Genomic DNA, 20,768 nt, shown 5'->3' with positions numbered 1-20,768 from the left:
TAGGGAATGATTGACACAAATGGGGGGAAAGAAATACAGAAGAAGAAGCTGAAGAAGAAGAAGAATGGGTAGCTTTGAGAAATGAAATAGTGAAGGCAGCATGAGAATCAAGTAGGTAAAAGGATGACAGCTAGTAGAAATCCTTAGCTAACAGAAGTGAATGTAATTGATAAAAAGAGAAAATATAAAAATGCATTAAATCAAGCAGACAAAAAGGAAAAAAAAGTCTCAAAAACGAGATAGAGAGTAAGTGCAAAATGGCTAAGCAGGGATGGCTACAGGACAAATGTAAGAATGTAGAAGCACGTGTCACATTTATCACTATGGAGAAGATAGATACTGCATACAGGAAAATTAAAGAGACCTTTGGAGAAAAGAGAACCACTTGTATGAATATCAAGACTCAGATGGAAAACCATTTCCAAGCAAAGAACGGAAAGCAGAGAGGTGGAAGGAGTATACAGAGGTCTAAACAATGGCGATGTAGTTGAGGGCAATATTATTGAAATGGAAGATGACATAGATGTATATGAGATGGGAGATACGATAGTGCGTGAATAATTTGACAGACCACTGAAAGACCTAAGTTAAAACAAAGCCCAGGACTAGACAACATTCCATTAGAACTAATGGAAGCCTTGGTAGGGCCAGCCCTGAGAAATATTTACCATTTGGTGAGCAAGATATACACTCCTGGAAATTGAAATAAGAACACCGTGAATTCATTGTCCCAGGAAGGGAAACTTTATTGACACATTCCTGGGGTCAGATACATCACATGATCACACTGACAGAACCACAGGCACATAGACACAGGCAACAGAGCATGCACAATGTCGGCACTAGTACAGTGTATATCCACCTTTCGCAGCAATGCAGGCTGCTATTCTCCCATGGAGACGATCGTAGAGATGCTGGATGTAGTCCTGTGGAACAGCTTGCCATGCCATTTCCACCTGGCGTCTCAGTTGGACCAGCGTTCGTGCTGGACGTGCAGACCGCGTGAGACGACGCTTCATCCAGTCCCAAACATGCTCAATGGGGGACAGATCCGGAGATCTTGCTGGCCAGGGTAGTTGACTTACACCTTCTAGAGCACGTTGGGTGGCATGGGATACATGCGGACGTGCATTTTCCTGTTGGAACAGCAAGTTCCCTTGCCGGTCTAGGAATGGTAGAACGATGGGTTCGATGACGGTTTGGATGTAACGTGCACTATTCAGTGTCCCCTCGACGATCACCAGAGGTGTACGGCCAGTGTAGGAGATCGCTCCCCACACCATGATGCCGGGTGTTGGCCCTGTGTGCCTCGGTCGTATGCAGTCCTGATTGTGGCGCTCATGTGCACGGCGCCAAACAAGCGTACGACCACCATTGGCACCAAGGCAGAAGCGACTCTCATCGCTGAAGACGACACGTCTCCATTCGTCCCTCCATTCACACCTGTCGTGACACCACTGGAGGCGGGCTGCACGATGTTGGGGCGTGAGCTGAAGACGGCCTAACGGTGTGCGGGACCGTAGCCCAGCTTCATGGAGACGGTTGCGAATGGTCCTCGCCGATACCCCAGGAGCAACAGTGTCCCTAATTTGCTGGGAAGTGGCGGTGCGGTCCCCTAAGGCGCTGCGTAGGATCCTACGGTCTTGGCGTGCATCCGTGCGTCGCTGCGGTCCGGTCCCAGTCGATGGGCACGTGCACCTTCCGCCGACCACTGGCGACAACATCGATGTACTGTGGAGACCTCACGCCCCACGTGTTGAGCAATTCGGCTGTACGTCCACCCGGCCTCCCGCGTGCCCACTATACGCCCTCGCTCAAAGTCCGTCAACTGCACATACGGTTCACATCCACGCTGTCGCGGCATGCTACCAGTGTTAAAGACTGCGATGGAGCTCCGTATGCCACGGCAAACTGGCTGACACTGACGGCAGCGGTGCACAAATGCTGCGCAGCTAGCGCCATTTGACGGCCAACACCGCGGTTCCTGGTGTGTCCACTGTGCCGTGCGTGTGATCATTGCTTGTACAGCCCTCTCGCAGTGTCCAGAGCAAGTATGGTGGGTCTGACACACCGGTGTCAATGTGTTCTTTTTTCCATTTCCAGGAGTGTACGAGACAGGCAAAATACCCTCAGACTTCAAGAAGAATATAATAATTCCAATCCCAAAGAAAGCAGGTGTTGACAGGAGTGAAAATTACAGACCCATCAGTTTAATAAGTCATGGTTGGAAAATACTAACACGAATTCTTTACAGAGAAATGGAAAAATTGGCAGAAGCCAAACTTGGAGAAGATCAGTTTGGATTCCGTAGAAACGTTGGAACACATGAAGCAATACTGACCCTACGACTTAGCTTAGAAGATGATAGGTTAAGGAAAGGCAAATTATGTTTCTAGCAATCTGTATATTGAGCAACCAGTAAAATAAACTAAAGAAAAACTTGGAGTAGGAACTAAAATTATGGTGAAGAAAAAAAAAACTTTGCAGTTTTCCAATAACATTGTAATTCTGTCAGAGGCAGCATAGGACCTGGAAGAGCAGTTGAACAAAATGGACAGTTTCTTGAATGGAGGATATAAGATAAACATCAATAAAAGCAAAACAAGGATAATGAAATTTAGTCAAATTAAATCTGAAGGGTATTAGATTAGGAAATGAGACACCTAAAGTAGAAGATGAATTTTGCTATTTGGCGAGTAAAATAACATGATGGTCGAACTAGACAGGATATAAAATGTAGACTGGAAATGGAAAGGAAAGTGTTTCTGAATAAGAGAAATTTGTTAAAATCGAATGTAGATTTAAGTGTCACAATGACTTTTCTGATAGTATTTGTATGGAGTTTAGCCATGTATGGAAGTGAAACATGGACAATCAATAGTTTGGACAAGAAGAGTATGGAAGCTTTCGAAAAGTGGTGCTACAGGAGAATGCTTTAGATTACATGGGTTAATCATGTAACTAATGAGGAGGCACTGAATAGAAATGGGGAGAAGAGGAATTTGTTGCACAACTTGACTGGAAGAAGGGATTGGTTGGTAGGACACCTTCTGAGGCATCAAGAGATCACCAATTTAGTACTGGAGGGAAGCATGGAGGGTAAAAATCGCAGATGGAGCCCAAGACGTGAATACAGGAAGTAGATTCAGAGGGATGTAGGTGGTTGTAGTTACTCAGAGATGAAGAGGCTTGCACAGCATACAGTAGCATGGAGACCTGCATCAAAAGTATCTCTGTACTGATGATCACAACAACACTAATGAGCTTTAGCGTGGACATAGGTTATATAATCTTTTAACGTATATTGCACACTGCTAAGATGCAGCTGACACTTGCTAAGGAACAACCAACAGTTCTATGGAACAACCGACTAATGACAGTACAAGAAAATTTAGTGTGTGTGTGTGTTAACTGCATCAGAGTGGGGTTTGATGAAGGTTGTTGTGGAACCTATTAATGCAACATTTCACGTGGTACAGCATATCTGCCAGACACCATCTGAGTGCTTACGATGGTGGATGAGCAGTTGGTGAGTTGAAGTGAGTCAAAGTGTCACTACACTGCCCAGACTAATGGGTGTGTCCTACAATGTCATAACATGATTAAAAAAGGCCACTGAAGACGGAAATGCTATGCAAAAGCATGCTGGTGGCTACAGACAGACCACCACACTGCAAGGGGGTCGATATGAAGCCCTTGTGGGGAAAAGAACAGACGTTTCACTCCCAGCCAGACCATTGCAGACCCTTCAACCACTACTGGTATAAGTGACTCTGATAGATCTATTTTGGAGTGACTAAATCAGGCTGTTTTGTATGCTCAGAAACCTGTGAAATTCATCTGCTTCAACCACACCATCATCAAGAAAGAGTTTGTTTGTAGTGAGCATGCTGGTTGGGTCAACACCCGTGGTCCACAGTGATGTTCTCTGACTCTTCCTGCTTTACTGTGGAAAGTGATTTTGGCCACCAGTTAGTGTGGAGAGAAAGGAGGCACATGTTACATACCAAAGAATGTTCATGAATGTCGTCATTATAGCATAGCATTAAAAGTTTGAAAAGGTATTATGCACAATAGCAAAACAATGCTGCATATCTTTGCAGGAGGTACATTACAGAACAGCAGTACTGCAGGGAGATTATTCTGGATCATGTTCATCCATTTAGAACTGCAGTGGGTTCCAACTTTCTTTGTGGATGACAATGCCCACTCACACAGGTCTGCTGGGGTTTCCGCCACACTGGAGAGTAAAGATATTGAATGTACTTGAATGTATGGAATGGCCTGCATACATCCTGGATCTAATCCATTTAGAGCCTAGGATGCTCTTAGCAGATGTGTTCCCCAATGAGCAACCTATCTCCTAAGCATGCAAGAACTGAAAAACCGTCCAGACAGGGGTGGTATAATATCCTTAACGACTCCTGAACAGTTTGCTAACCAGCAAAAATAACAGGCGCAAGATGTGCATTAGTGACGAAGCAGGGCATAGTCCTTACTTAGAGTCTGCTATCAACCTTTAACTGGGAGTCTGTTAATCAACTTTCAAGTGGTGAAATAGGTACCATTTTTTGTTATAAATATACCACTCCACCTCTGTTACATACATACTGTATCATGTCGTCCATCATTGCCTGTGATTATTCCTGTCCAACAATGTGTCTGTCCTTTAGTAATTGTCAAGCAAGGTATATATGAACATACATCAAAGGAAAAAAAATCTCAACACCAAAAAATAGTTAATGTAGAGTAAGGAAACTTTTGGAATATAGTTGTTTGGGTAACACATTTAAGTGATTAACATTGCAAGATCACAGGGTAATGTAAGTGCAAGATACCACTGCACATCTTATATGCTAGTACATTAATAAATGGTGTAACTGCCAGAATGTTGAATGCTATCATGTAAACATGCATGCATTTTGCAAAGGTGCTGGATGTCATTTTGTGGGATGGAGTTCCATGCCTGTTGTACTTGGGCAGTTAATGCTGTTTGTGGATGACAGTGGAATTGTCATCCAATACTGTCCCATATGCTGCTGCACTAGTATTAGTCCTAGTTGAAGGAAAGGGAAATTTTGTCAAAATTCAACAAAGGCACAGTAGGGCGATGAAATCTGGGGCTGCTGGCAGTGTGTGGTAACAGTCAACAGCCTGTGGGCTAGGCAAGGTAAATATAGTACTCGTGGGTGTAGAGCTGCGACAGGAGTATTGCACCGACAATTTGTTTTGAGTGGGGCAACAATGAGGCAGAAAACTGCAGAGTTGCTTTAAGTTATTGAGATGTAGGAGGCGGGGCACCAGGCCAGAGACAAGAGTGGCAATTTGTAAGTAGCTCGCATGTGGGAATTTATCCCTGCCATAGTTTCTGTCTCTCTCTTGGCACTACGTCAAAAGCGAGGGAAAAACTGATATAAATAGATGGACAGATTTCGCTTGGGATAGAGTGCACCAGGTCAGTCAAGCATCAGGAAACACCTGTGCTGGTCTTCACTTACAGGGGCCAGTCTGGCAGCAATGTTATAAGTATTCTGTATAAACCTCTATCCTGTTTTCTACGCACTTGTTCGGGCTATATTCCGCCTCTGAGGGCAACACCAGGGTGGGACAGAACGGCAACCTGGAACTCTGAGATCACACAATCTGCCTGAAAGAGGGCAGCGACAGTGGGCTGCAGCAGGTCCAGGAGGGACTTGGTACCGCTCCAGTCTATGGGACACATTTGCTTCCCACCTGAGGTACCAGAGTCCAGGCGAGGCGTATGCTGCGGGAGGAACAGCAGTGCTGCAACAGTGCCAGAGCAGCAGCGGGAGTTGCCATCCGGCAAGCACCACTAGCGGCAGGTTGCGGCACAGCATCCAGTGGCATCGGCATCGGCATACCAGGAGTCTACTGAGCTGGCTGGGCAAAGCGGGACAGTGCACGGGCGGCACGTCAACACTACGCTTCACCCATCGGGTACCGTAAATTATCAGAATAAACGAATGTTGCCGAATACCGCTGTATCACCCTGCTCTGCTGCTTGACGCTCCTGAACCTGCTTGACCTCCTGACAAAATATGGCACGGTGGGTCATGCTTCAGCTCTGCCATCTGGAGTCCTGGTTTTGACGCACCAAAACCGCAACAGTGCGTTCAATTGGAGGCAGATCTGGTGATCGAAAAGCCAAGGCACCATGTCAACACAGTGTAGGGCATGTTAGGTTACAACAGCCATATGTGGGCAAGTGTTATCCTGTTGGAAGACCACCCCTGAAATGGTAGCAACAGATCAAATTACCAGACTGACATACAATTTTGTAACCAGGGTGTGTGGCATAACCATGTGAGTGCTCCTGCTGTCATATGAAACCAAACCCCATACCATAACTTGAAAGGTAGGGCCAGTGCGTCTAGTACACATACAGATTGATTGCAGCCCCCCAACTGGTCAATAAATTGTGTTCAGAATAAAAATCTGCCCTGTAAATATCTTACAATTTAAAATCTGTTTCTGGACTCTATGTAAGCAATCTGAAATCTTTCAGTATCTCCAGACTTTTCCACATATACAAGTTTCTTTCATGGTCCTTAAATCACATGGTGGTCATGATTAAATTAAGCTCTGTAGAAAATTCTACCAGGTAGCTTCCTCATTCATTCGCTTTTTCTTGTCAGTATCACCTACTATTTTTCCTTCTCTTCCTTTTCCTATTATCAAATTGCAGTCCCGTATCGCAATTAAATTTTTGTCTCCCTTAACTATTTGAGTGATTTATTTTATGCCATTCTACATTTCTTCAATCTCTTCAGCATCTGGGAAGCTACAACTGTGGTAGGTGTGGGTTTTGTGCCTATCTTGGCTACAACAATGTTTTCACTATGCAGCTCATAGTGGCTGATCGACACTCCTATTTTCTTATTCTGTATTAAACCTACTCCTCCATTACTCCTATTCGAATTTTTATTTATAACCTTACATTCACCAGAAAAGAAATCTTGTTCCTCCTGCCACCAAACTTCACTAGTTCCCACACTACATCAAATTTCAACCTATTCATTTTCCTTTTCAATTGTCTAAGTTATCAGCCTGATTAAGAGATTTGACATTCCAGTCTCTGATATGTAAACTGCCAGCTTTGTTTCTCCTGATGACAACATGCTACTGAGTATTCCCCAACTGGAGATCCCAATGGGGGACTATTTTACCTCAAAATATTTTACTTGAAACGATGCCATCATCATTTAAACATACAGTTGAGTTGCATGCCTTCATGAAAATAACAGCTATAGTTTCCCCTTGCTTTCAGCTGTTTGCAGTACCAGCACAGCAAGGTTGTTTTGGTTGGTGTTATAAGGCCGTATCAGTCAATGAACCAGACTGTTGCCCCTGCAAGTACTGAAAAGGCTGCTGCCCCTCTTCAGGAACCACACATTTGCCCGACCTCTGAACAGACACCACTCTGTTGTGGTTGCGCCTATGGCGAGGCTATCTGTATCGCTGAGGCACGCAAGCCACCCCAGCAACGGCCAGGTCCACAGTTCACTGGGGAGGGGGCGCAGGGGAGGGGGGGGGGGGGGGGTGGATAAAGATGATTAAAGAATTCAATTATGAATGTTTTAGGCGAAATGCCTGTCTCCATAGTTGAGGTCACTAATGCATGCTGAGGTGTCATTCTAAAAAGAACTGTCAGTCACGTTGCACTGAATGCATGTAATGTCATGGCTCATGTTTGTAAGACACTGAAGTGTTTGCATATTGTATCTGATGGCTCAGTATAACTTAGTATGGGAAAAAGTGTTTTCTATTAATATACCCTAGGTGCAACCACAACGGAGGGGTATCCGTTGTGAGGCCAGACAAACGTGTGGTTCCTAAAGAGGGGCAGCAGCCTTTTCAGTAGTTGCAGGGGCAACAGTCTGGATGATTGACTGATCTGGCCTTGTAACACTAACCAAAACGGCCTTGCTGTGCTGGTACTGCGAATGGCTGAAAGCAAAAGGAAACTACGGCCGTAATTTTTCCTGAGGGCATGCACCTTTACTGTATGATTAAATGATGATGGCGTCCTCTTGGGTAAAATATTACGGAGGTAAAATATTACGGAGGTAAAATATTACGGAGGTAAAATATTACGGAGGTAAAATAGTCCCCCATTCGGATCTCCAGGCCGGGACTACTCAAGAGGATGTTGTTATCAGGAGAAAGAAAACTGGCGTTCTACGGATCGGAGCGTGGAATGTCAGATCCCTTAATCAGGCAGGTAGGTTAGAAAATTTAAAAAGGGCAATGGATAGGTTAAAGTTAGATATAGTGGGAAATAGTGAAGTTCGGTGGCAGGAGGAGCAAGACTTCTGGTCAGGCGAATACAGGGTTATAAATACAAAATCAAATAGGGGTAATGCAGGAGTAGGTTTAATAATGAATAGGAAAATAGGAATGTGGGTAAGCTACTACAAACAGCATAGTGAATACATTATTGTGGCCAAGATAGATACGAAGCCCACACCTACTACAGTAGTACAAGTTTACATGCCAACTAGCTCTGCAGATGGCAAAGAAATTGAAGAAATGTATGATCAAATAAAATAAATTATTCAGATAGTGAAGAGAGATGAAAATTTAATAGTCATGGGTGACTGGAATTCGAGTGTAGGAAAAGGGAGAGAAGGAAATGTAGTAGGTGAATATGGACTGCGGCAAAGAAATGAAAGAGGAAGCCGCCTGGTAGAATTTTGCACAGAGCACAACTTAATCATAGGTAACACTTGGTCTAAGAACCATGAAAGAAGGTTGTATACATGGAAGAACCCTGGAGATACTAAAAGGTATCAGATAGATCATATAATGGTAAGACAGAGATTTAGGAACAAGGTTTTAAATTGTAAGACATTTACAGGGGCAGATGTGGACTCTGACCACAATCTATTGGTTATGACCTGTAGATTAAAACTGAAGAAACTGCAAAAATGTGGGAATTTAAGGAGATGGGACCTGGATAAACTGAAAGAACCAGAGGTTGTACAGAGTTTCAGGGAGAGCATAATGGAATAATTGACAGTAATGGGGGAAAGAAATACAGTAGAAGAAGAATGGGTAGCTCTGAGGGATGAGGTAGTGAAGGCAGTAGAGGATCAAGTAGATAAAAAGACGAGGGCTAGCAGAAATCCTTGGGTAACAGAAGAAATATTGTATTTAATTGATGAAAGGAGAAAATATAAAAATGCAGTAAATGAAGCAGGCAAAAAGGAATACAAACGTCTCAAAAATGAGATCGACAGGAAGTGCAAAATGGCTAAGCAGGGATGGCTAGAGGACAAATGTAAGCATGTAAAGGCTTATCTCACTAGGGGTAAGATAGATATTGCCTACAGGAAAATTAAAGAGACCTTTGGAGATAAGAGAACCACTTGTATGAACATAAAGAGCTCAGATGGAAACCCAGTTCTAAGCAAAGAAAGGGAAAGCAGAAAGGTGGAAGGAGTATATAGAGGGTCTATACAAGGGCGATGTACTTGAGGACAATATAATGGAAATGGAAGAGGATGTAGATGAAGATGAAATGGGAGATACGATACTGCGTGAAGAGTTTGACAGAGCACTGAAAGACCTGAGTCGAAACAAGCCCCCGGAGGAGACAACATTCCATTAGAACTACTGACGGCCTTGGGAGAGCCAGTCCTGACAAAACTCTACCATTTGGTGAGCAAGATGTATGAAACAGGCAAAATATCCTCAGACTTCAAGAAGAATATAATAATTCCAATCCCAAAGAATGCAGGTGTTGACAGATGTGAAAATTACCGAACAATCAGTTTAATACGCCACAGCTGCAAAATACTAACACGAATTCTTTACAGACGAATGGAAAAACTAGTAGAAGCCGACCTCGGGGAAGATCAGTTTGGATTCCGTAGAAATACTGCAACACGTGATTCAATACTGACCTTACGACTTATCTTAGAAGAAAGATTAAGGAAAGGCAAACCTCCGTTTCTAGCATTTGGGGAGCAAAATAACTGATGATGATGATGATGATTGGAGTAGAGAGGATATAAAATGTAGACTGGCAATGGCAAGGAAAGTGTTTCTGAAGAAGAGAAATTTGTTAACATCGAGTATAGATTTAAGTGTCAGGAAGTCATTTGTATGGAGTGTAGCCATGTATGGAAGTGAAACATGGACGATAAATAGTTTGGACAAGAAGAGAATAGAAGCTTTCGAAATGTGGTGCTACAGAAGAATACTGAAGATTAGATGGGTAGATCACATAACTAATGAGGAAGTATTGAATAGGATTGGGGAGAAGAGAAGTTTGTGGCACAACTTGACGAGAAGAAGGGATCGGTTGGTAGGACACTTTCTGAGGCATCAAGGGATCACCAATTTAGTATTGGAGGTCAGCGTAGAGGGTTAAAATCGTAGAGGGAGACCAAGAGATGACTACACTAAGCAGATTCAGAAGGATGTGGGTTGCAGTGGGTACCGGGAGCTGAAGAAGCTTGCACAGGATAGAGTAGCATGGAGAGCTGCATCAAACCAGTCTCAGGACTGAAGACTACAACAACAAGAACAACATGCTATATTGAAAAAATAGATCATGTTAATCAGTTTCTGCAAAGAGAAGACCGTACAACTGATAAAGCTGTTCGAAACATTCAAGGCCTTTTGAACTTTCTGAAAATGTCCAGAGACTCTTGTACCTCTGAAACTATTTCTGAGGCCAAAGAGCTACCAGAAGATTATGAGGTGTATCAATGGTATTCTCAGAAAAATGGATCGAAAGAAAGAAAGAAAAAAAATGACCGATGAGCTTTGTGAGGATGAAGCATCCAAACATTTCGCAGGACGATTTCTTTAGTATGTCCCTGTTAGAAATAATTGACAGAGTCATGATGGAGCTGAGTACCTGGTTTACTGCACTAGAGAACATAAGTGCAAAACATAGTTTTCTGAGTGGTGTTCAAATTCAATAAATGTAAGTGGAAGACTTAAAGGCCAAAGCAACAGAAATGTCTGATACCTACAAAGAAGACCTAAACAAGGAAGAATTTATTTTTGAAATTGAAAGTTTCAAAAACCATGCCCTGGTAAAAGAGAGAGAGAGAGATGCAAAATGCCACTGCATCATCCACATTAAGTTTGATTTATAAAAATAAATTGGTAGATTACTGCAAGCTTAAGAATATGCCTTACCATACCAGTTTCCGTTTCCTCTGGAGAAAGAAGTTTCAGCAAGTTGAAACTAATTAAAAATCATTTGAGAAGCTTGACTGCTCAACAAAGATTAACATATATCAGTGTTATCTCCATAGAGAACAACGAGCTGCTTTCATAAACTATGATATCATAAATGTTATTGCAGTCAAAAAAAGGTCTGAAAGCAAAGTTTTAAATTGATTACTGTATGAGACTTATGGTATATTCTTGTATATTTTAAAATTGTTTATGTTTGTTTTCTTTAACCTTAATTAGTTTAACAAAATAAGTTAATATTATCAGATATTGATATTTATTTCGAAATATATTACCCAAATTACTTTTAAAATTTTTTGATTTTTATGAGTGGGGGTGAAAGAAGGGGTGGCAAATTTAAGCTTGCCCCCCCCCCCCCCCCCTTCGTAAAACTCAGATCCAGCCCTGCTCCTTATTACGGGGAGGCAGCAGGCAAATAGGCCCAAAAAAATCAATTTATAGATTTTTGTGAATTTGATATGCCTGCTATTTCCTGTAGTTTTTGTTTCATATAAATATAACAATTTTTTCCATGAGTTATGATAGTTTTTCTCACGCTTTATGCGATCTGTCATTTAAATGCCACACCTCCTTTTTTGCATCATGCAGAGATAATGCACAGGCTCCTTTTAGTCTTTACACATTACTCCCTGGTTTCTTAAGTTATATTGTGTCAAGGTTCCCTACCCGGTATCTACTATCGATGCTCATCATTCTGATCATGTTTGTTATTGTTTCCAAGCACTATCGATTGTATTTAGTGAAACTTGTTGCAAGTGATGATATATGTATTGGTTTATATTTTCTCTGGTTTTGCAAGTTTTCATAAAAATGCTGTGAATGAAGAAATTCTAATCTAAATTAAAATTCAGAGGAAATAAATATGTAATGGTAAATGACATTAGTGGGTCAAACGAACCAAGAGCTTTAGACAGAAAGATAATCAGCACCTCCAGAAAGAAACTGCAGTGTTTTCAAGGAGTTTCCTCCCAGTCAGATTGTGGAGATGAACACTTGTTTGAAAATATTGTGGTGAACCTTAGCATGGGATGCTACGGTCGCAGGTTCGAATCCTGCCTCGGGCATGGGTGTGTCTGATGTCCTTAGGTTAGTTAGGTTTAAGTAGTTCTACGTTCTAGGGGACTTATGACCTAAGATGTTGAGTCCCACAGTGCTCAGAGCCATTTGAACCATTTTTTGAATAAATAGTTTAAAATTGTGTGAATACAATAAAATGGAGAAAAAAAATTGACAGCGGCAGAAATCAAACCAGAGCTGACGAACTGCTAATTGGTGCAGCTGACCATTGAACCACGTGAACTGCTCCTCAAAACTCCCTCATACTCTATGCTTGCACAATACTTTACACAAATTTTCAAAGAAAAACACTGATCTGATGTGAACATAGCTTGTTATGTTTTGTTTTAGGGCGCAAAAAACAACTGGGGTCACAGGCGCCCGAAGTCAAAACTATAGAACATGAACACAGAAAGGAGTTAAACGACTATACGCCAGTCCCCATAGACAGCATAGGAGACAGCTAAAAACAGGCATGTGGAGAAAGAGCTAAAAATGTCATACAGAAGTGGAGGTCCAAAACTAAAAATTAAATTGCTTTCGCCATATTGCTTTGTGGTCTTCAGTCCTGATACTGGTTTGATGCAGCTCTCCATGCTACTCTATCCTGTACAAGCTTCATCTCCCAGAACTTACTGCAACCTACATCCTTCTGAATCTGCTTAGTGTACTCATCAATTGGTCTCTGTCTACGATTTTTACCCTCCACGCTGCCCTCCAATGCTAAATTTGTGATCCCTTGACGCCTCAGAACATGTCCTACCAACCGGTCCCTCCTCCTTGTCAAGTTGTGCCACAAACTCCTCTTCTCTCCAATTCTATCCAGTACCTCCTCAATAGTGATCTAATCTTAGTGATCATCTAATCTTCAGAATTCTTCTGTAGTACCACATTTCAAAAGCTTCTATTCTCTTCCTGTCCAAACTATTTATCGCCCATGATTCACTTCCATACATGGCTACACTCCAAATACTTTCAGAAACGACTTCCTGACACTTAAATCTATACTCAATGTTAACAAATTTATCTTCTTCAGAAACACTTTCCTTGCCATTGCCAGTCTACATTTTATATCTTCTCTACTTCAACCATCATCAGTTAGTTTGCTCCCCAAATAGCAAAACTCCTTTACTACTGTAAGGGTCTCATTTCCTAATCTAATTCTCTCAGGATCACCTGAATTAATTAGACTACATTTCATTATCCTCGTTTTGCTTTTGTTCATGTTCACCTTCTATCCTTTAAAGACACTGTCCATTCCATACAACTGCTCTTCCAAGTCCTTTGCTGTGTCTGACAAAATTAAAATATGATCGGCAATTGCTCAGTATACAGATTGAATAACATCGGAGAGAGGCTAAAACCCTGTCTCACTCCTTTCTCAACCTCTACTACTCTTTCATGCCCCTCAACTCGTATGACTGCCATCTGGTTTCTGTACAAATTATAAATAGCCTTTCGCTCCCTGTATTTTACCACTGCCAGCTTTAGTATTTGAAAGAGAGTATTCAAGTCAACATTGTGAAAAGCTTTCTCTAAGTCTACAAATGCTAGAAATGTAGGTTTGCCTTTCCTTAATCTTTCTTCTAAGATTAGAAATGTAGGTTTGCCGTTCCTTAATCTTTCTTCTAAGATTAGTCGTAAGGTCAGTATTGCCTCACGTGTTCCTACATTTCCACGGAATCCAAACTGATCTTCCCCGAAGTCGGCTTCTACCAGTTTTTCCATTCGTTTGTAAAGATTTCGCTTTAGTATTTTGCAGATGTGACTTATTTAACTGATAGTTCGGTAATTTTCACATCTGTCAACACCTGCTTTCTTTGGGATTGGAATTATTATATTCTTCTTGAAGTCTGAGGGTATTTCGCCGTCTCATACATCTTGCTCACCAGATGGTAGAGTTTTGTCAGGGCTGGCTCTCCCAAGGCCGTCAGCAGTTCTAATGGAACATTGTCTACTCCCGGGGCCTTGTTTCGACTCAGGTCTTTCAGTGCTCTGTCAAACCCTTCACGCAGTATCTTATCTCCCATTTCATCTTCATCTACATCCTCTTCCATTTCCATTATATTGTCCTCAATTACATTGCCCTTGTATAGACCCTCTATATACTCCTCCCACCTTTCTGCTTTCCCTTCTTTGCTTAGAACTGGGCTTCCATCTGAGCTCTTGATATTAATACAAGTGGCTCTCTTTTCTCCAAAGGCCTCTTTAATTTTCCTGTAGGCAGTATCCATCTTACCCCTAGTGAGATAAGCCTCTACATCCTTACATTTGTCCTCTAGCGATCCCTACTTAGCCATTTTGCACTTCCTGTCCATCTCATTTTTGAGACGTTTGTATTCCTTTTTGCCTGCTTCATTTACTGCATTTTTATATTTTCTCCTTTCATCAATTAAATACAATATTTCTTCTGTTACGCAAGGATTTCTGCTAGCCCTCGTCTTTTTATCTACTTGATCCTCTACTGCCTTCACTACCTCATCCCTCAGAGCTACCCATTCTTCTTCTACTGTATTTCTTTCCCCCATTCCTGTCAATTGTTCCCTTATGCTCTCTCTGAAAATCTGTAAAACCTCTGGTTTAGTCAGTAAATCCAGGTCCCATCTCCTTAAATTCCCATCTTTTTGCAATTTCTTCCGTTTTAATCTACAGTTCATAACCAATAGATTGTGGTCAGAGTCCACATCTGCTACTGGAAATGTCTTACAATTTAAAACCTTGTTCCTAAATCTCTGTTTCACCATTATATAATCTATGTGATACCTTCTAGTATATCCAGGATTCTGCCATGTATACAACCTTCTTTTATCATTCTTGAACCAAGTGTTAGCTATGATTAAGTTATGCTCTGTGCAAAATTCTACCTATGGCTTCCTCTTTCATTTCTTAGCCCCAATCCATATTTGCCTACTATGTTTCCTTCTCTCCCTTATCCTACTCTCGAATTCCAGTCGCCCACGACTATTAAATTTTCGTCTCCCTTCACTACCTGAATAATTCCTTTTATCTCATCATACATTTCATCAATTTCTTCATCATCGGCAGAGCTAGTTGGCATATAAACTTGTACTACTGTAGTAGGCATGGGCTCTTTGTGTATCTTGGCCACAATAATGCGTTCACTACGCTGTTTGTAGAAGCTTACCCACACTCCTATTTTTTTTATTCATTATTAAACATACTCCTGCATTACCCCTATTTGATTATGTATTTAAAACCAAAAGTCTTGTTCCTCCTGCCACCGAACTTCACTAATTCACACTATATCTAATTTTAACCTATCCATTTCCCTTTTTAAATTGTCTAACCTACCTGCCTGATTAAGGGATCTGACATTCCACGCTCCGATCCGTAGAACGCCAGTTTTCTTTCTCCTGATAACGATGTCCTCTTGAGTAGTCTCCACCCAGAGATCCGAATGGGTGACTATTTTTGCCTCCGGAATATTTCACCCAAGTGGACGCCATCTTCATATACCAATACAGTAAAGCTACATGCCCTCGGGAAAAATTACGGCTGTAGTTTCCCCTTGCTTTCAGCCATTCATAGTACCAGCACAGCAAGGCCGTTTTGGTTAGTGTTACAAGGGCAGATCAGTCAATCATCCAGACTGTAGCCCATGCAACTTCTGAAAAGGCTGCTGCCCCTCTTCAGAAACCACATGTTTGTCTGGCCTCTTAACAGGTACCCCTCCGTTGTGGTTGCACCTATGGTACGGCCATGTATATCGCTGACGCACGCAAGCCTCCCCACCAACTGCAAGGTCCTTGATTCATGGCTCATGGGGGGGAGGGGGGGGGACGTAAAAGGTTTAAAAAAAGGGAAATCCCAGCAGGAAGTGGCGGACAGTTAAAATTTGGGCGCAATGTGTACAAACTGGTGGGACAGCCACTTAGCAAATGACAATGGCTAAAAAGGCAGTGCCCAATATGCAGCCTCGTTAAAATGACATCCTCCCGGAGGGAGGGCCAAGAAGACGTCATCCCTGTGAAGGGAGGACCACTGGCGATGCCCAAGGGACACCACCTCCTGAAAGATACCAATGCAGAGATAACTAGAGTAAATATAGGTACTCGCGCGATGAGGTATGAGTTGTGCATCCTTAGCAGCAGTGTCAGCAGCCTCATTTCCTGATAGACTGATATGACCATGGTCCCACAGAAACATGATACTGGCTCACCAAGAGTGAGCAAGTGACAGTTTTCCTGGACCTGCTGCACTGAGGGATGAGCAATGTACAGTGCACAGAGACTTTGGAGGGCACTAAGTGAGTCTGGGCAGAGAACTCAATTGGAAAGGCTGTGTTGCTGGATGTACTCCATGGCAAAGAGCTCGGATGTAAATACTGAGAAGTGTGCCGGAAGTCGATTCGAAAGACAGGGGGTGCCAATGATGAAGGCACACCCAACCCCATGGTCAGTCCGAGAGCCATCAGTGTATACAAAGGTACTATCGCGAAGTTCCATGGCAAAGGATGTGAAACTGGAGGCGATAGACTGAGGCTGGAGTAGTGTCCTTAGGAAGTGAATGAAGGCCAAGGTTAACACGGGCCACTTTATGAAGCCAAAGTGGTGAAAGGTTCACGCCCACTGGGAATACTGCAGGTAGTGTGAAGTTAAGCCGCCGTAGCAAGTGGCTAAAGTAGACTCCAGGAGGTAACAGAGAAGAGGGACGAGCCTCATACTGCCAATCAAAGGAATCAGCAACAAAGGAGGCCTAGGCGAGGTGGCCACTCATGACAGACAAACAGCATACATACCTGCTGAGAAGGAAGTCATGACCATAGGAAAGTGGTAGTTCAGCAGCTTCAGCACACAGACACTCAACCGGGCTGGTGTAAAAGGTGCCCGTGGCCAAATGGTTGCCATAATGGTAGATAGTGTTGAGATAGCGCAAAAGGGATGGGCATGCAGAAGCATAAACAAAACACCTAGAGTCGAGATTCAAATGGACAAGGGACTGGTACAAATGGAGGAGGGCGATTCAATCAGCACCCCAGGGTGTACCATTAAGAACAGGCAGGAGATTGAGGGACTGCGTACAACAGGCTGCCAGCTAAGACACATGGGAGGACCAAGAGAGTTTCCTATTGAGCATGAGCACCAGACATTTCGTAGTTTCAATGAACGGAAGGGCAACAGGCCCAATATGTAGAGATGCTGGGAGAAACCATTTGCACCGCCAGAAATTCATAGAGAGGGTTTTGTCAGTGGAAAAGCAAAAGTCATCATCAATGCTCCAGGGGTAACGACGATCAAGACAGCGCTGAAGATGCCACTCAGTGAGACAGATCTGTGGAGAAATGCAATAGATGGCAAAATCATCAACAAAAATAGAGCCGTAGATGCACAGCGGGAGACAGGCCATTATAGGATTAATAGCAATAGGAAAGACGACAAAGCTCAGGACCGAACCCTAGGGCACACAATTTTTCTGGATAAAGGTGTCCAAAAATGCAGAACCCACATGCACCTTGAAAACTTGGTCCTGTAAAAATGCCCAAAGAAAACAGAGCAGGCGCCCACGGAAGCCCCACATGTAAAGAGAACGGAGGATACCAACACTCCAGCAGGTTTTGTAGTCCTTGACCAAACCGAAAAAACACAGCCACAGTCTGGGAATTCCACAGAATACCATTCACGACATGGGTGGACAAAGTAACGAAATGGTCAACTGCAGAATGCCACGCTCAAAATCTATACTGTGGATTCCTTAGTAAATGGCGAGACTCAAGCCACCACACCAACTAGGCATGAATCATACATTCCATCACCTTGCAAACACAGATGGTAGAAGAGATGGGGCAGAAGCTAGAAGGAAGGTTTTTGTCCTTACCAGACTTCAGTATGGGTATGACTGTGGCTCCACACCAGCATCCAGGAAATGTGCCTCTGCCCAGATGCGGTTGTATGTGTTATGCAGAAAGTGCTTGCCCAAGAGAAAGGTGTTGCAACATCTGAATGGGAATGGCGTCTGGCCCTAGGGCAGAGGATCGAGATGAACTGAGAGCATGATTTAGTTCCCTCATAGTAAAGGCAGCACTGTAGCACTGACAATTCCGCGAACAGAAGAGTATCAGCCGAGCCTCCTCCACTCGTTTCCGATGGAGGAAGGCAGGGTGATAGTGGGAAGAGCTTCTGCAAAATGTGGCCCAGGGTGTTTGAGATAACAATAGGATCCACGATGACACCATCAGCAACTGTCAGGCCGGAAACTGGGGAATGGATCTTGGTGCCAGAGAGCCATCTAAGGTTGGCCCACACAACACAAGAAGGTGTGGAACTGTTAAAAGAACTAGTGAATGAAATCCAACTAGTTCTTTTGCTATCCCGAAGAACACAACGGCACTTTGTACCCATCTGTTCATAATGAATGCAGTTTGCCAGCGTAGGGTGACAGTATAAAATGGGGAGAACACGTCTACATGCGCAAATTGCGTTGTGGTATGCCTCAGTCCACCAAGGGACTGGGACAGAACGTGGTAGAGAGGAAGTGCAGTGGATGGAACATTCTACATCAGTAAGGATAACATTTGTGAGATATTTGACCTAGTCAACACAACTTCGAAGGTCACCAGGGAGGAGTAAAGCTGCTAGTCATCCTTCAGAAGCTGCCATTTAGGCGTGCACATGCATGGGGTAGGAACCAGCAAATGGGTAGCAAACAGGAAATGGATGCTCAAGTAGGACCACTCAAGATGATGGGCAAGCTGGGCAGTGCAGAAGGATAAACCCAAATGGGAATAGGTGGGTGAGGAGCCAGAAAGGAAAGTGGGTGCTACAGTGTTAAGGCTGAAACGATTAAGTCGGTTAAGAAGGCCAGCCAAGAGGGCATCCCTCTGACAGGTCCTGTGAGATCCCAAAACGGGTGACGTGAATTAAAGTCACCAAGTAGCAAAAATGGGGGCGGTAGCTGCCCAATAAATTGAAGGAAGCCTGCCCTGGCGACAGTAAATGACAGAGGGACATATTTGGTACATAGGGAAAAAGTCAGGTGCGGAAAGAAAAGGTGAATTGTAACAGCTTGAAGATTGGTAGTCACGGAGACATCATAGTGCTCATAGTGTCAGAAGGGATGGTGTCACATCAAAGCACGTACAGTAGAAAACAGAGAGGTGCATCCCTTCTCTAATTTGATCGTAGTATGGTTGGCCATTATTTCATTGGTTTCTAAACATGTTTTTGTCCACTGTATTTGCATAGCAGCACTTGTATGAAGAGAAATAACATAATTTAAGTGCAATATTTATAATGTGCTGCAGCGCATTAGCACATGATGACATGTCTGATGGCCTTTACATACATTCACAATAATGTCATGTTTCTAGAACAGTTATCCCTAAGGTGCCACTAATCCTCTCACAATTGCTTTTATGCAAACATCTCACAAGATTCACCATTTTATAAATACTAATCATCTTGGCTGAAAAACAATTATCAACAAATTTTACAACTGAAATAAATACTATCATTTGGCAAAAACAGCAATGAGTGAAATGCATGCTGTCATTCTAAAAGTAATCTTGCACGCACCCACTACCATTCCACGTCAAGTCGCATGTGTAATGAGGTACTTGTTAAATACTTACTTTACAGGCTTTTATGGTATGTATTTTGTCTCAGATCATGATTCTATGAAACATACTTATGTAAACAGTGATTTGGCCTTTCTTCTTCGATTCAAGTGAAGAGGAGTTTGTAAACTGATATTTGTTACACATTGCATTTACATCTTGTTACTGTATTCTATAATAAGACATTATATAGCCAGATACACACATTACAAAAAGTGAAAATCATTACGAATACATAGGATACATCCTATGAGAAACTATAATTAACAGTAATTAAAGGTGCTTAATGCACTTCACAATCAATTGCACTCACCTTTCCACTTGACACAATCTGTCCCAAGGTGCAGTATGCCGATCCAAGAAAATCATGATCAGCAAGATTTGTACTTGAGGAATCAATATCATAGATGTCAAACTTTATTGGCTGCTGTTCTTCAAATCGGTACATTATGTGAACTTTCTTTGTAAAATCTGGATCATGTGTGTTTTTTATATGCTCTGTTCGATGGTATTCAACCCAACGAGACTCACCAAATGGTTTCATATATGTTACACACATGGGGTCTGATTTGCTCAATATGTCTTTACCTATTAGATTCCTGAAAAATAATTAATTTGGTGATAAAATAAATACACAAAAATCATGAGAATAAGAAATATTTGTGATATTTAGCTTGACTGTTAAACAAAAAAGAGGAAAAGCCCATAAAAGTGGCAGTAGCTGTCATCTGCTATTATTAAAAAAGGTGTGTGGGTGCACGCTCGCACGCACACGCTCGTTCACATCTGTCCCTCCCTAAAATAAATTATGATTGTTGATCATAATGAAGACTATAATTCTCTTCTATGCAGATTTGTCATTGTGTCTCATCTATTTTACTTACACACACACACACACACACAC

At 42.5% G+C, this 20,768-nt stretch overlaps 1 protein-coding gene across 1 annotated transcript in view; it reads right to left on the bottom strand.

Moving 5' to 3' along the window:
- The window catches only part of LOC126267003 (copine-8-like), a 113,833-nt gene that overhangs the window by 54,553 nt on the left and 38,512 nt on the right, over positions 1-20,768 (bottom strand). The window contains exon 2 of the mRNA XM_049971764.1: positions 20,178-20,463. Coding sequence (XP_049827721.1) covers positions 20,178-20,463 — 286 coding nt within the window. The remainder of the gene's footprint in view (positions 1-20,177; positions 20,464-20,768) is intronic.

The sequence above is a fragment of the Schistocerca gregaria genome, chromosome 4 (genome assembly GCF_023897955.1).
Source record: "Schistocerca gregaria isolate iqSchGreg1 chromosome 4, iqSchGreg1.2, whole genome shotgun sequence".
NCBI classification, from domain to species: Eukaryota; Metazoa; Arthropoda; class Insecta; order Orthoptera; family Acrididae; genus Schistocerca; species Schistocerca gregaria.
This window is presented reverse-complemented; position numbering and strand designations above follow the sequence as displayed.